General features: G+C 49.1%; 1 protein-coding gene across 4 annotated transcripts; it reads right to left on the minus strand.

Moving 5' to 3' along the window:
• Window positions 1-5,409: 5,409 nt before the first annotated feature.
• Window positions 5,410-14,284, minus strand: Ces3 (carboxylesterase 3). 4 transcript variants are annotated; one of them, XM_028768765.1, is made up of 13 exons: window positions 14,190-14,284; window positions 12,881-13,085; window positions 12,634-12,772; window positions 12,340-12,473; window positions 11,409-11,562; window positions 11,193-11,297; window positions 9,616-9,708; window positions 9,380-9,520; window positions 8,143-8,223; window positions 7,260-7,407; window positions 6,182-6,331; window positions 5,959-6,037; window positions 5,410-5,865 (listed from the first exon to the last, which is right to left on the minus strand). In XM_028768765.1, the coding sequence occupies exons 1-13, from the start codon at window positions 14,278-14,280 to the stop codon at window positions 5,670-5,672; spliced, it is 1,716 nt and encodes a 571-aa protein (XP_028624598.1). In that variant the 5' UTR covers window positions 14,281-14,284; the 3' UTR covers window positions 5,410-5,669. The 4 variants fall into 4 exon arrangements, with proteins under 4 accessions (XP_028624598.1, XP_028624595.1, XP_028624596.1 ...); XM_028768762.1 differs by lacking the exons at window positions 9,616-9,708; window positions 12,340-12,473; window positions 12,634-12,772; window positions 12,881-13,085; window positions 14,190-14,284 and having other exon boundaries at window positions 11,409-11,774; XM_028768763.1 differs by lacking the exons at window positions 11,193-11,297; window positions 11,409-11,562; window positions 12,340-12,473; ... (1 more) ...; window positions 12,881-13,085; window positions 14,190-14,284 and adding an exon at window positions 10,645-11,170.
• Window positions 14,285-14,556: the final 272 nt, after the last annotated feature.

The following is a 14,556-nucleotide window of genomic DNA, read 5'->3' on the forward strand; positions in this document are numbered from 1 at the left end:
GCTGACCTCGAACTCACAGAGATCCACTTGCTGTTGCCTCCTAAGTGTTGGGAATAAAGGCATATGCCACCACATCTGGCTTCCCAGACACTTTCAAGGATCACCTGCTGTCCCTGCCAATGTTTCTTCTTCCTACGATCTTGGCATCTCTGTCAATTCATGCTCAATCCAAGCCCAGGTGTGCCTGGCAAATTATGAATGGGTCAGGTATAGCCTAAGGACTGAGGCAGGGAGTCTATGAGGCTGGAAAAGAGTAGCCTGGCCATATTATGATCTGAGGGTCAGAGAAGAGCATGGAGCCTCTGACTGGGCTATGCTTAGGCATGTTATGAGTCAGATCTCCCAGTCCTTGGGCAGGTGCAACTTCCTTGGAGTTTCTTCTATGGAAGGTGGTCCTGAAGAAGTCTGGACACTAACTCCTGTGGCCTAGACCAAGGATGGTAGGATTCTGGCCACCCGTCACATGATCCCTGCTGCTTTTAGCCTACTCTGGGGGTTGTCTGGTTTCCCAGGAGCAGTCAGAGGCCAGATGATATTTGCACATCCAAGAGGAATTGTGGTATGTCTCAGTCTTCTCTCCCCTGGGTCTCACATTGTTTGGGGGCAGACTGGGACCTAAGGATCAGGATGAAGGATATCTGGATGCTAATTCTCCTTGGTTCTTAACTCTGTAGACCCCTTTGCATCTGAAAACCTAATTGACGGTGCTGAGGCTGTGGAAAGAACATTGCACACACTGCTCTATCCTGGGGCTACAGATCAGGTCTGGAGGCCAGGGAACACACTAGTGCCAGAGTGACAGAGTTAATGGACCTTGTCATTTCCCTATTGGCCATAAGGCCACTATCTGAGGTCATTGTCTTGTAAAACACCTCTCTCTGGCCCTCCCTTGCTGGCCTGTTGCTTCCTACAGTCTCAGATGTCCACCTAAGTTAGATTCCCCAAACACCAACTCCAGTAGCAGGAGAGCCTACCTTAGGAGGATACATTATGGAGCCAGAGGCCAGCAAGCCTCCATATAAAAATCCTGGCTCTGTCCTCACTCTGTGGTGCCGTAAGAAAGTCACTTCCTCTTTCTGATTCTCGATTTTTAATTTCTCTGTATAGAGGACAAATCAGAGGCCTGAGAGAAGAGACATGTCAGCAAGCCTGGGCTCTTATTAACTATGTTCCTTGGGGCTCTGGGCATTGCCCTCAGGATCAAGGAAGGGTGTTGGTTTTCAGCCAACTTATGCAGATCTTGTCTGCTGGATCTGGGATCTGAGGACCTTGAGAGAATGGAGCAGACTACAGTCTGATAGTTTCAGTGTGTTTTTATATGCAAATGTAACAAAAGAAACCAATGATACAAAGAAGACTGAGTTCATAAAAACATGATCAGAGAAACATAAATAAACGCCAGTAAGCACGTACTAAATATTAACAGAGTAGCTCTTTCCTAGAACTTTCTCAGAACAGACCAATTGAGATACACAATTGCCTGGCACATACTATAGATTATATCTGGGAAAGCATGAAATCAAGGCAGAAGGCCATATTTAGATTCAGAGCACACTGACCAGATTGGGTCTATAGCTGTGCTCCAGGCATCCAGAAAGAGTAAGTGTCTCTTATGAATTGAAAGTAAAGTTTATCAAAGGACAATCCAGGGAACAAAACGCACCAGGTAAAAGGCCCTCTGCCTTTTTTCCTGGAGCCTCTCTCAGTTCCCCAAGGCATTGTTCACCATGCCTCATTCTTTTGACTGTGTTCCAACAGGGGGAAGCTTAGAACCTTATAAAGGGGCAATACCACTTGAATAGAGGATCCAAAGGGCAAGGAAAACCCAAGGCCCGAGAGATAAAGGACTGGAAGGAAGGGAGGCCCGTGAGCCAGGGCAGGGAAGAGAGAGTAGCTTGGTGGTGTCTCCAAGAAGCAGGATTAATGTCCCTTTCAGATCTTCTTGTCCTTGTTGTGGTCTTAGGAACTAGATAAACTGGGTCAAGAATGAGTGTAGAGGTGGTAAGTAGCAGGTTAAAATGCCAAGGTGGGTGAACAAGGGGGCTACAATCAGATTAGGGAAGGAGCTTGGACCCCAGTAACCCCCCTGAGGCCCCCGAGAAGAGCAGGAACTCCCACAGAATAATCAATCAGCCATTCAGAGCGTCATTACGCTCTGGGCTGCTACAAGGTCCAAGTTATTTCTTGGTAGAAGATGCCTGTGTTATGCATGTGAAAACTGTGATGACTCTAACTGCCCCAGCTCACTAATCTTTAACTGGAAATTAGAGGTACCTTAAATGCGTGCCCGTGCTAAGGCCAGGGAACATTTGTTGAGCTTTTGCTGGGTGCTGATCTAGGTGCTTTATGGACAGTCATCTTTCAAATGCTCATGGAAGACAGGATAGGAACTACATCATATTTACAAATGGAATAACCGAGCAACTATAAAGACTACAAAGAATTTGCCTAAGTATTAAGCAGAGGACTTGTTTACCTACATGGCAAGAAACCTCAAACAAAAACAAAAACAAGCTAGGCACTTGTTGGGGTGGGGGTACTGGGGGAAGAGGCAAGTGGACTTCTGAGTTTGAGGCTAGCCTGGTCTACAGAATGAGTTACAGGGCAACCAAGACTACACAGAGAAACCCTATCTCAATAACAAACAAACAAACCAACCCAAAAAACCCCAAACAACAACTGTTGTGTTTATGAAAAGATAAAGAGAGAGAAGGAATATGTTTTGGTGGAGGTGTAGTCAGGTATGGGAAGGGGGGTGCCTCCATGGGCCCAGGCTGAGGCATCCCTTCCCCCTGAGGGACCAGCCACAGGATGGTATAGTATAGAATAGAGTTAATTCAGAGTATGGGGAGAGGAGTTAAGAGGGTAGTAGAGACAGAGAAAGGGAGAGGGGGGAGGAAGAAGGAGGAGGAGGAAGAAGAGGAGAAGGAAGAAGAGGAGAAGGAAGAAGAGGAGAAGGAGGAGGAGGAGGAGGAGGAGGAGGAGGAGGAGGGATAGAGGAGTAGAGGTCGACCGTGAGCATGTGGAGAGATGGGGGGAATGGACAGAGAGGGGGGAAGGGACAAGAGGCCAGAAAAGGAGCAAGAAGGCAAGAGAGACAGGAGGGCGAGGGGGCAAGCAGCTCCTTTTGTAGTTAGACAGGCACACCTGACTGTTGCCAGGTAACTGTGGGGCAGAGCTTAGACAAAATGCTAACAACAAAACAAAACAAAAACACCCCAAACAAACAAACAAACTTCAAGGAAAAAAATGAAACTTTCCCAGAAATAAACACCAGTAAATGGTGGACTCATACTGAAAAGCCTGTTGGAGTGTGTGTGTGTGTGTGTGTATGTGTGTGTGTGTGTTCTAAACTGAGCCCATGTGGGGCTAAACCTATAAGGTTGTATGTCTGCAGTGCAAGCCCACGCTTGCCCTTGTCTGGTGGAAGAGTCTTGTCCTGCAGCGCCTCCTGGTGTCCACATCACACAGACACATAACCCATTCTGCCACCTTGCCACAGGCGGCTCCATAATCCAACAGTTCCCTCATCTGACGCTACTCCTTCTGTCCTCCGTTTTATAGGGCAGGTGGGGCCTTGGAACAAGGACATCTGTCTGCTATGACACCCTGGCCAGCAAGGAAGGGATTTTCAGTGGAAGCATAAAGGCAAGAGGCATAGAATACTAGGGAACCTTCTAGCCATAATTACTCCTCCCTGAGGTGTCACTAAGCAGGGTCTGAGGCCTCACCAGCCAGTTTGCTCAACTCTCTCCAGGGGCCTCAGGAGTTGGCAGCATCAGAGAAGGTGCAGTATGCCCTCAGATCGGGGCAAGAAATCATCCTACATTGGACTCTCCTTTTCCAGAGCAGCTCCTTTGTGAATACTGTTCCCAGTCTTTCTTTCCCCTCACCTCTGGGTCTCATTAGTCACCATGTCTGATGACTATCGGTCAAGATCCCACCAGTAAGCTGATGTGGTGGTGCACATCTATCATCCCTGCACGTGAGTGGCTGAAGCAGGAGGTTTGCCATGAGTTTGTGGTCACCCTGGACTATGCAGTGAGTTTCAGGCAAACCTGTGTTAAGAAGTGATATCTCCTCACCAAAACAGAAGACCTCACCCGAGGTCTCCATCTTGGAAAATGCACTGTCTCCTCCTTGCTTTCTCCTCCCAACCCTACCCTCCTGCCCCCTCTTCTGCATAGCACACTAGTCCAAGTCACCTCTGGTTAGAATCTCTCTGGGTCATCCTGCTCTTAAGTCCAAGATCTGATCACAGTCAAGCCCCCTCCCCCACCCCATAATCTAATCTCAGTCTATTCGTATGGAACAGCACTACCTCAGACTCTGTGCCCTCTGCCAAGAACCTCCCCTTTCCCTTGCTTCTCACTTTTTTTTTATACTTTGGCCTCCTTATTTGAATAATCTCTGCTTATCTTTTAGGTCTTGGTTTAGATGACCCTCCTTCCCTGTCCTAAAGTCAGGCATTGCCTATTTCTCACAGTTCCTTGTAGCATCAGAAACACACCCTGGGTCCCATTTCATAGCTGCCAGGCTCTCTGTGGTTATGGGGACAAACTTCTTTGGTGGGAGATGGAGTGTTATTTTGGTGCCTGAAGTGTCTGAGTTCCAATCTAGAACCCATAGATCCGAAAGTCCTAGATTCTGCCTGTCACTCCTTGCCTCTAGGTCCTGCCTAATCTTTCTGTGGTCGTCTACTTTCATTTTTAGAGACCTTCTCAGGGACAGACAAAGACTCAGGAGTGGACAGTGTGAGCTCAGGGTAAACTGGGTTCTAACGGGTGCATGTGGCTTAGAGAAGGCAGAGGTTTCTCAGGAGAACAGATCCTTTGAAGAGCTTAAGTAATGTGCTGGACCTTGTCATGCACCAAGGGTTCAAGGCACTTCAGGAAGAAGCAGGAGCTTGTGCAAGGATCCGGAAGTAGAAACTAGGGTGTTAACATTCAGTAGTCCACCATACTGGTCTTGCAGTGTTGCGGGAGATATTTAAAATCAGCAGCACCCAATCTGTCTTGTGTTATGGAGCCGCCATGTTCCCGACTAGCCTAGGCCTGTGCCCACAAGCAAAATACACTGCAACTCCGCTCAGACCTCCGGCTCAGGTGGCCAGAGACACCAGGCCTGCCACCCATGAGATGCCAGCATGGGAGATGGCTCTGCCAATCTTCCACGCTGTCTTTACAAGGCTGGGCAATGCCCAAACCATCCCACCATCCACACGGGCCGGTAGGAATGAGACTCTAATGCTTAGTTTATCCAAAGACTTTATATATTTGGTAATGCTCAATAACAAGATACCCATACAATCAGAGGTGTTACCCAGTACCCAACTAGATATATCAACTACATTTGACTGCTAGAGACAGACGCACATCCGCTTCCATGTCCCCCCCCCCACCTCTCTCCTCTCTGCTCTAGCTCCTCCTCTTCCTCCCCTTACTCCTCCTCTTTCTTTCCTTACTCCTCCCACCTTAGCTCCTCCCAACTTGCGGGGAGAATTCCCCTCTACATTACAGTGCCCTATGTTTTCAGAACCTCGGCTCACACCAGGGTGGTGGTCCAGGTTAAAGTCTCTGGGCAGAAACAGAAAGAAATTGCAGTTGCCCTGCTGGGACTCCATCTTTCTTGTGTTGGGCCCAGTCAGGAAGGTCCAGGTAGGTCTGGCCTCAGAGTTCCTCTGGAACTTTCCTGCTCCTCTGCTTTTGGTGCCATTCTTGAATTTTTCTGGGCAGTGTCTCTGTCCAGAACTGTAGCCGACCCTTCTTTAGGTTCACGCCAGTCCATGATTCTATACCAATCTCCAAGTGTTGTTCTAACTGGTTAAATTGAGGCCAAGGAGGCAGCCCCTTGCCATTGGGGTTCCTGGGTGAGAGGAATGAATGAGAACCAAAGGTTGATTCTATGCCCTGGGTAGATGCAGATAGGCCCAAAGCCTGGCATATGTAACCTACTCACCCTGTGCGTGCAAATTGGCTCCATTGGGCCATCATGGTCAGGCTTAGCTGCTTCTCTTCCTCTGTGGCCTCTGGGAAGGCTAGTGGGAGGGATAAATCTGGTTCAGAGTCAGGTGAGGATTAGATTATGCCCAAAGATCCCCGGCACTGGCTGGAGACCTCTGTTCCCCAGAGACCATCTTGGAGTATGGTAGCCTACGAATGGGATGTCTGTGTGTCCTTACCCAGGAGGGAACTCTCGTCAGTGAGGAAAGGACCTCCAAAAACAAAGGAATTTTCAGATGAATGGTCAGCCTTCACCCAGGCTGGCTTGAACTTCGCAAAACAACTGGGTGTATGCTGGAACTCATACAGGAAAACAGGGCACCCAGCATCTACAGAGAAGGCAGGATTCATGTTAGGGGTCCACAGTTCTATCAGGGTATCTGGCAGCACAAACTTGGAATGGCATAAATCTTCATCAGAGGAACGGTGCAGACTGGAGACGGACGGCAAGCATTCCTGGGATTGCTTGGTGGATGTTGTTGCTTTTTAAAGGCAAAAATCTCATATAGCCTAGGCAGTCCTCAAACCTACTACATAGCCAAAGATGATCTTGAACTTCTGATCCTGCTGTTTCCAGTTACTAAGTGCTGGGATGAAAGTCACCACGTCTGGCTTGACTGTGGTGTATCATTTGTTTAGAACAGCAGTTCCCAACCTGTGGGTCAAGACCCCTTTGGGGTCACACAACAGATATCATGCACATCAGATATTTATATGACGATTCATAATAGTAGCAAAATTACAGTTATGAAGTAGTAACCAAATAATTTTATGGTTGGGCGGGGGAGGAGGGTCACCACACCACGAGGAGCTGTATTAAAGGGTCACGGTGTTAACATCGGTCACACCATCGCTTTTGATGGACATTCCCTATGTTCTCACTTTACAAATGATGATCATGAGACACAGAGAGGACCTCTGCATCTTGTCTGAAGTCACAAGGTTAAGAATTTGGGCCTATTTATAGGACAGTGTCAGGTTTGGGGGAAGTACTGAATTGCCCACCAGCTGAATAAATCTCGAAGACAGAGTTAGTAATGGGCCTGGTGGTTGACCTTTGATAAGTCACTTTAGCTCTCTCAACTTCTGTTCCATCTGCACAGTATCCTGCCCGAGGTACCACCCACTTCTATGATGGGCTTGAAGGTGGCTGTAGAGTGTAGGATGTAAGGCATCAGAGGGATTCTGTACCTATCGGTAGCTACATCACTGGTGATGGTACAGGGAAGGCAAGGCAGGTGGCAAGGGCTGGCTTACCTTGAAGGTATTTTGAGAAGTTCAAGGTAGGAACGACGAACGTGATATCTCCCAGCATTTCCTGGAAGGTATACCTTGTAGCTGATTCATCTGAGCCATTGTCTAGGTATTCATCTATGACAGTGGGCACGATCTCAGGGGGTACTTCCTAGGGTGAGAGGTCAGATCACATAGCTTTGGCAGACCTCCCACAGATCCCCACACCCTCCACTATAGATTCTTTCATATCCTGGGGCTCATGCTCCAGGGGGTAGCCATCCATCTCCCTGCCTCCCTAGGTGTTTCATTAATAGATCGTGTCAAGGTAGGATAAGCTCAGTGTAGCCCTGTGGCCACTGTTTGTCTGTGCTACCTCAAGCAGGTGTTTGAATTGCAGTGAAAGTCAGTGTCTGCCTTGTAAGTTGTTTAGACGCCTATGTGAAGTCTGCAGCACAGAGTGTGGTAATTAACCAGGAAGAATCACTGAATGGGAATACCACACAATTCCAGAGAGCAGCAATGAGGATGAATGACAGAGAGGGCTCCGGGTTTTCCAAAGGAGAGAACACACATAGGTGCTGTCTGGGTATCTGGGCAGCTCTTCACATGCAGTGTCAGTCTCTCTAGGAGATCTCAGATGAGCAGGAAGTATCATCTCCATTTCATGTGGGCTCAGAGGGATTGGGAGAGCTGGACAATTGAGCAGGGCTGGGATCTATACTTTTCCTGCCTCAGTTTCCCAAATGCTGAGATGCTAGTCCAGAGTCACCACTCCTGGTCTCTAGTTTTGATGGAATTAAGACTTGGACTCGGAGATGTAGTGACCCATGAGCAGTGTTGGGAGCGGGTCAGAGACTGCTGTACTAGGTGCCCAACAACCCCTCCCTCCTTCCTCTTGCCTTACCACAAGGGCCAACAAGGGCCTTGAAATCTCCAACAAGTCCTCCCGGCTCAAATGTTCCAACTTATGCAGGATATCCCAGATCTGTGGGGATAGTAGAGCTCAGTCACTGTCCTTCACCCTCAGGCTTGAGCAGGAAGACATCCCTAGGCCAGTTTCTACAGATTCTCGATAGAGCCATGGGTAGTCAAACCCACAATGGAGAGACTTCTGATTGCTGAGAATGGATCTGATGTCTGAGTCCTTGAGTTCAAATGTCAGGTCTACCACTTACTAGGTTCATCATAGCTACTTGAACTTCTTGTGCCTCAGTTTTCTAATATGTGAATGATACGTGGCAATGATCTGCCTCCTAGGATTGTAGTGGGATTGAGTTCATGTATATCCAAGTCCTGGTGCAGAGAAGAGAAGCTGATTTTTATGGTGGATTGATTTTCAACAGGGAAATGTCAAGACAAGAAGTCTCTCTCTCTCTCTCTCTCTCTCTCTCTCTCTCTCTCTCTCTGTCTCTGTCTCTGTCTCTGTCTCTGTCTCTCTCTCCTCTTGATTTTTTTTGACAGCATGGCGTCACTAGAACAGAACACAGTGAGCTCCAGTGACCCATACTAGCAGCTGCTCAAACCACAAAGTGAAGAAACATTATGGTGTCCATCCTTTGTGAGAGGCTTTAGCCATCAAAAAGAATTGTCAGGTTCAGGGGCAGGCTTTGGGGCAGCCCTTGGCTGGCATGTGGGAGGACCTGTATTTGGTCTTCAGCATCATGTGAGGGGAGAAAAGTTTCTCTGAAGATGGGTAAATAAGCGAAAATAGTGGGTGAAGCAAGGTGCCCAGGAATACAGCACAGCGGAGTCACTCTTAAGGGTTCTGTGTTAGAACTGGATTAGACTGGATTAGAAGACATCTGTCTCCAGGGGCTTAATGCTGCCTGAAACCGGGGAGTCTTAGCCTCTCAGGCACAGAGTCACACTCCCCAGTTGCTTAGAGCAGGTTGTATTAACTTGTCACCACCGAGAATGTACTGTGGGTTAGCACTTCCCAGAAGATCAACTTGGCAAAAGCTGGATCTTCAACACTGGAACATTTGCTTGGTGAAAAGGAAGCTTGGTGGCTTTGATTATCAACTCTCTCACCTACCAAAATGGGAATGACCGGAGTGCTCAGGCCATGGCTGCTGTAGTGTGGTACAGGGAAGGCCACCTGGGCAGGGTCTTGAAGAGCACAGGTACCAAAGGTCACTCACCTTGAATATGAGCCAGCCAAACTCATGGTTGTTGACTCCCAGGAGGTAGGGCACAGTGGGGAATCGCTGGTCTGCTAAGAGCTTCTCTGGGCTTTGTGGGAAGAAGGAGTCGTTGACTGTGTAGGAAATGGTCACATTTTTCTGCAGGAAAGAGCAAGACAGAAGTCTACTGATTTCATAGGAACTAAACAGGATAGTTCTGAGGTACTGTTGTCTTCCTCCACCAGGAGACGTACCTGCCTGATAAGGTCCTTTCCTTCCTTCTGCAGCAAACACTCTACCAGCTCAGCTGGGGATCTGGAGCTACAGGCCACAGAATTGGCAAAGTTCTGAGGACAGTCAGAAGAACATTGCCGCTCAGACACATACCCTTCACTTTGAATACCGCTCCCTGTACTGAGCTGTGACATCACTGTCTGTGTCCAAGGCTAGCAGGAGAGACCTGCTACCAGCCCAAGAGGCTGATCCCTTTCCAGTGTCCCCTTCTATGACCTTTCTAGTCCAATAACAGTTTGAGTCACTTATAAGACTGTGCATGGCCATGTCTGTCAGGGAATGGAAGGGATTCTGAGTCTGGAGCAGGTCTAAGAGGCAGGAGGGATGGCTTCCAGAGAGACAGAAGAGGTTTGGAATTTGTGGTAAGAAAAGTCTCTCCCCTCCATGGTGAGGTGAGGAGTAGGCTGCTGCTTTTGGGCAGATATGAAGCAATGTGTCTGCTGAGGTTCCTGAATTATCCCCTCAAACCCAGAGTTACAACACCCTGCTCATCCTCCATCACAGCTGGGGTCTGGGACCAGCAGCTGCTAAATGATAGGTTTAGCCTCTCTTCACTTACTCCAAAGCATCCCATGGTACCCCTGGTGTCTCCAGAGCTTATGGTTTAGTTTCTAACCCCATATAAGGACCAAGGTGCATATTTTACATATCAAAGACATGGCCTCAGGTTCTCCCAGAATCCCTCACTCACTACCTAGCATACTTTGCTCCCAACCCTAAACTTTCCAGCCCAGGGGCTTGGCTGCCCTTCCCCCAAAGGCTCTTCCCTATAAAACCCAACCATTTTGGTCTCTCCTCTTCTTTCTCTGAGGGCACACCCACCCTTTCTCTCTTTCTCCACTCTTTCTCCCCCACCGCCAACCCGTGCCTCAATCCTTGGGGCCAATGAAGTCACCCAAGAGGAGCTTCCCAATAAATCTGGCATTAATATAATGGACTCTGGCTTGAATCGGCTCATCTCACTGGTGGAGAAATAACCTATCACTTACCTTCACCGTCTCCTTGGTCCTTGACCTCCTTGCTCCCTCCATCTTCCGTGTGGCTTAGATTTGTTTCCTGCCTCCTCTAGCCCTTTGCATTCCACCCAAACTCCCTCCCAGGCATGGTCTGTCAGGCCCTCTGCACTACCCTCCACTTCTTTAGTACAGTCACTTCTTGCTCTGTCCCCTACCTGATGGCTTCCTGCTTCTATGACCCATCACTGTGCCTGAAGCTCTTGCACACACAGTTTCTATTAGGTAACTGCTTGGTGACTTCTGGCTACTTCTCACAAGGGGACAGATCTCTTGGGTATCAGGGTAGCTTGGGGAAAGGGGAGATCCCTAAAAATGCCCCCAGAGATAACTTGGTCAGGGGTAGCCTCCGCTAGAAAGCCATGCCCGACTGCCTACCTCCTGGACTGCACTAAGTTAGTTGTCTCGGAGCCTATCAGCGACTCCCTAGTGGTTACTCCTTCCTCTCCACAGCTGACCCAAAGGTTAGCACAGGGTGGAGTGTGGAGGCACTCTCAGGGTAAGAGAGTGAAGGAAAGGCAGACCTGAGCTTCAGGCCATGCGTTCAACTCTTTCAACGCCTTGGTGGTGACAATCCCACTCTGGGATATGGCTCTATGGAAGAGCCCAGCAGACATTGGAGACAGGAGCTGGGAACAGCAGAGAAGACAGATGTTAGAAGGCAGAGGAGCTAGGAGATCTGGGGCCATAGAAGCCCTCTCAGATCTATCCACGACTGCTAGTTCTCTGTGGTAACTCACCAGGGACGAGACGATAAAGCCACCAGCAGAGTTACCGAAGATTGTGACACAGTTGGGATCACCCCCAAAGGGGGCTATGTTCCCCTGGATCCAGCGTAGAGCAGCCACCACATCCAGGAAGCCCCTGTTGCCCGGCATGTGCTTGTCCCCGGTGCTAGGGACAGGGAGAGGCACCACTTAGCTTAACATAGCTTCCAAGACATATTTTTTTCTTCCACACTGCACATCTGGTTTGAGTCCGTCACCAGAGCATTGAGCACTTCTCTGCTTCCCAGTCCTGGCTTGGTTGTGAGTTGCCAGTGGCATCTGTTTTCCCAGTGTGTGGTGTGGGCAGATGTAGCAGGACAGCCAGTCAGTGCTGGCTCTTAGATGGTTAAGAGCTTGTTGCTCTTTGTCCCCATTCCCTGTTAGGACTCCAGCCCCAGCCCAGAGACCAACACCGCTCAAGTTCAATATTCAGGTTTGGCTTTGATTGGGCCCCATTCTATCATGGAGAGCTGGAATTCTCTCTCTCTCTCTCTCTCTCTCTCTCTCTCTCTCTCTCTCTCTCTCTCTCTCCCTCATCTCTTCTCCTCTTTCCCTCTATCCCTCTCTTCCCCCCCCCTTTACTTCTTCTTCTGTGTGTGTGTGTGTGTGTGTGCACGTGCTGTGTGGTATGTGTGTGGAGTGTAGGAATCAACACTAGGCATCTTGATTAAGTGTTTTGCCTCTTGGTTTTTGGAACCGGATCGACTTAGTGCTGAGATGTGCAGACATGCACAGCCACACTCAGCTTTTACATGAATGTTGGGGACCCCAATTCAGGTCCTCATGTTTGTATGGCAAGCAGACTTTACGATCTGAGCCACTTGCCCAACCCCTCCACCCTCAGATTCTCATGAGAAGGCCCTCCTCAGGGCTGCAATGTCCTTTTCCAGGATGGTCGTCTCACCTGAGGAAGCCAAAGATCCCAAGGCGATACTGGACAGTGACAACTACCACATCCCCATAGGCAGCCAGGGCTGATCCATCATGGGAGGTGGCGGAGCCAACTATCAGAGAGCCTCCATGGAACCATACCATGACCTATAGAAATGGCTGTGAATCAGTGGCCCCAGTTTCTGGGACTCCAGCCCCCCACCTTGTAGCCCAGGGTATTCTAAGGACTTCTGGAGTGCTTAGGAAACAGGGATGTAGAACTTTGTTCGGCATGGGAGGGTTGGATGGGGTCCTCTGGACTGTATACCGGCCTCTTGGCCACTGCAGTGGTGTCAGTGGGGCTGTAGATGTTGAGGGTCAAGCAGTCCTCAGAGATGGGGAAGATTTGAAGCTTTTCGTTGAGGGTGAATCTGCCGCTTGTCATTCTCTCTACATCCTGAAGGCACCTGCAGCCAAGGGGAAATCCCAAGGCCGGCCATCAACTCCGCACACCCTGGCATCCAGCGGTTTACCACCACCCTGCCCACTTGCTCACCTCCTCCAGGGGTACTCACATCGGGGGATTGATGCTGGCATCCCTCACACCTTCCCAGGGCTGTGGTGGGAGTGGAGCTGAGAACCGAAGAGGTCCCAGTGGTGCCCGAGCAAAGGGAATGCCCAGGAAGACGTTTACCAAGCGGTCTGTATCCTTCACATCCACCTGCCGGCCTCGAACACGACCCAGGGGGGTATCCACTTCAGGCTGAGTGACCTTGCGCCCTGAGATGGGGAGAGAGGGATCATTGGGTGAGTCTACAGCCTCCACTAGGGGATGGATGGAAAGATGGACTCTTAGAATGAAGGAAGACTTGCTTCTCCAGTGTCTATTTGGTGAGATACTGTTCTGAATACTCTGCCCAGCATCATGGCTGAGCTCTCCGGCAAGTGGTTACCTTCATGATTATTATTTGTTTTTGAGACAGGTCCAGCCTGGCCTTGAAAGTGCTAGGTAGAGGAGGCTGGACTTTAACCCCTGATCCTCCTGCCTCTACCTGTTCAGTGCTAGGATTACAAGTGTGTGGTTAGCACACATGGATCCTCTCTCCACGACTGTCTCTGACTTTCTCTTCCTCTCACAACCTCTAGGCTGAATCAGACCTGCTGCCAGCTTGAGCCTCAGTTACTCACATGTTGAATAAGGTGTGATAGTCAACCTTGTTACTTTCTGCATCTAGGTGCTTTGACATCTGAAGTCTGGTTATTTTAAGTCTGTTTAGCTTGCATTGCTTACTCTTGCCCACTTGTGAAAGCAAGAAGAAGAAGAGGAAGAAGAGGAAGAAGAAGAAGAAGAGAAAGAAGAGGAGGAAAAGAAGGAGAAGGAGGAGGAGGAGGGGGAATGAGGAAGAGGAGGAGGAGGAGGAGGGGGAATGAGGAAGAGGAGGAGGAGGAGGAGAAGAAGAAGAGGAAGAAGCAGAAGAAGCTGTTCTGCCATCTGATGACTCCCCTGTATGTCCTCATGGGGGAGATTTGTACCCCCAATTTTTCAGGCATCTGTAAGTAGGCTTCCCTTATAGACACACTTGTTCATTTTGCCATGACTGATTAAAACATTAAAGCATAAAAATAAGACTGAGGACATAGCTCAGTGTTGGAGCTTGCTTCATATGTTAATGTCCCAAGTTTAGTCCCTAGAAAATAAATACATACTCCCTCTTCCATAGATCAGATGGTAAGGACCCTGCTCAGTTGGGATATACTGTGCCTGCCCTCTTCTATATTGATCACCTTCCCAGGAAGGCTGTTCACTTTTCCTCCCTCACTCCTTCCTCAGGTTTCCTACTGAGCCAGAAGCCCCACTTCACAGGTTCAAGGAGTATGTCTTACCAGTGACTGAAGTAGAAAATGCCAGGAGCAGACAGGCCACCCAGACTAGGACACTGGACCCAGCTCGTACTGTTGTCCCCATATTTGTCATAACAGACTGTGGATGATGCTGTGGAAAGCTGAAGATGACTTGCCTTTTATAGTACCTCTTTATCTTGTGAAAATTAACTTGGTCTGCCCTGATGGTTTGGCTGCCAGCTCTGGAATTACATTTGCTGTGCTCTGCCTGCTCTCAGAGCAGGACCAGCAGCATTGGAGAGTCCTGAAGATTTAACAGTCCACGTGCCCCCACCCCCAAACCTCTCCTTCCCCCGTGGACGATTCCCAACTCTTGCATGGCATAGTGCTGCACTCTTGCAATTGTAGC

This window comes from Grammomys surdaster, unplaced genomic scaffold (assembly GCF_004785775.1).
Source record: "Grammomys surdaster isolate TR1022 unplaced genomic scaffold, NIH_TR_1.0 187, whole genome shotgun sequence".
Lineage (NCBI taxonomy): Eukaryota > Metazoa > Chordata > Mammalia > Rodentia > Muridae > Grammomys > Grammomys surdaster.

Bases quoted from the DNA above. Each gene is read 5' to 3' on its own strand.
- Ces3 (XM_028768765.1), bottom strand. From the start codon at position 14,280: ATGACAAATATGGGGACAACAGTACGAGCTGGGTCCAGTGTCCTAGTC. The intron at 12,773-12,880 runs GTGAGTACCCCT...CCTTGGCTGCAG, and splicing joins GCCAGCATCAATCCCCCGAT to GTGCCTTCAGGATGTAGAGA. The intron at 12,474-12,633 runs GTATACAGTCCA...CCATTTCTATAG, and splicing joins CTGCAGTGGCCAAGAGGCCG to GTCATGGTATGGTTCCATGG.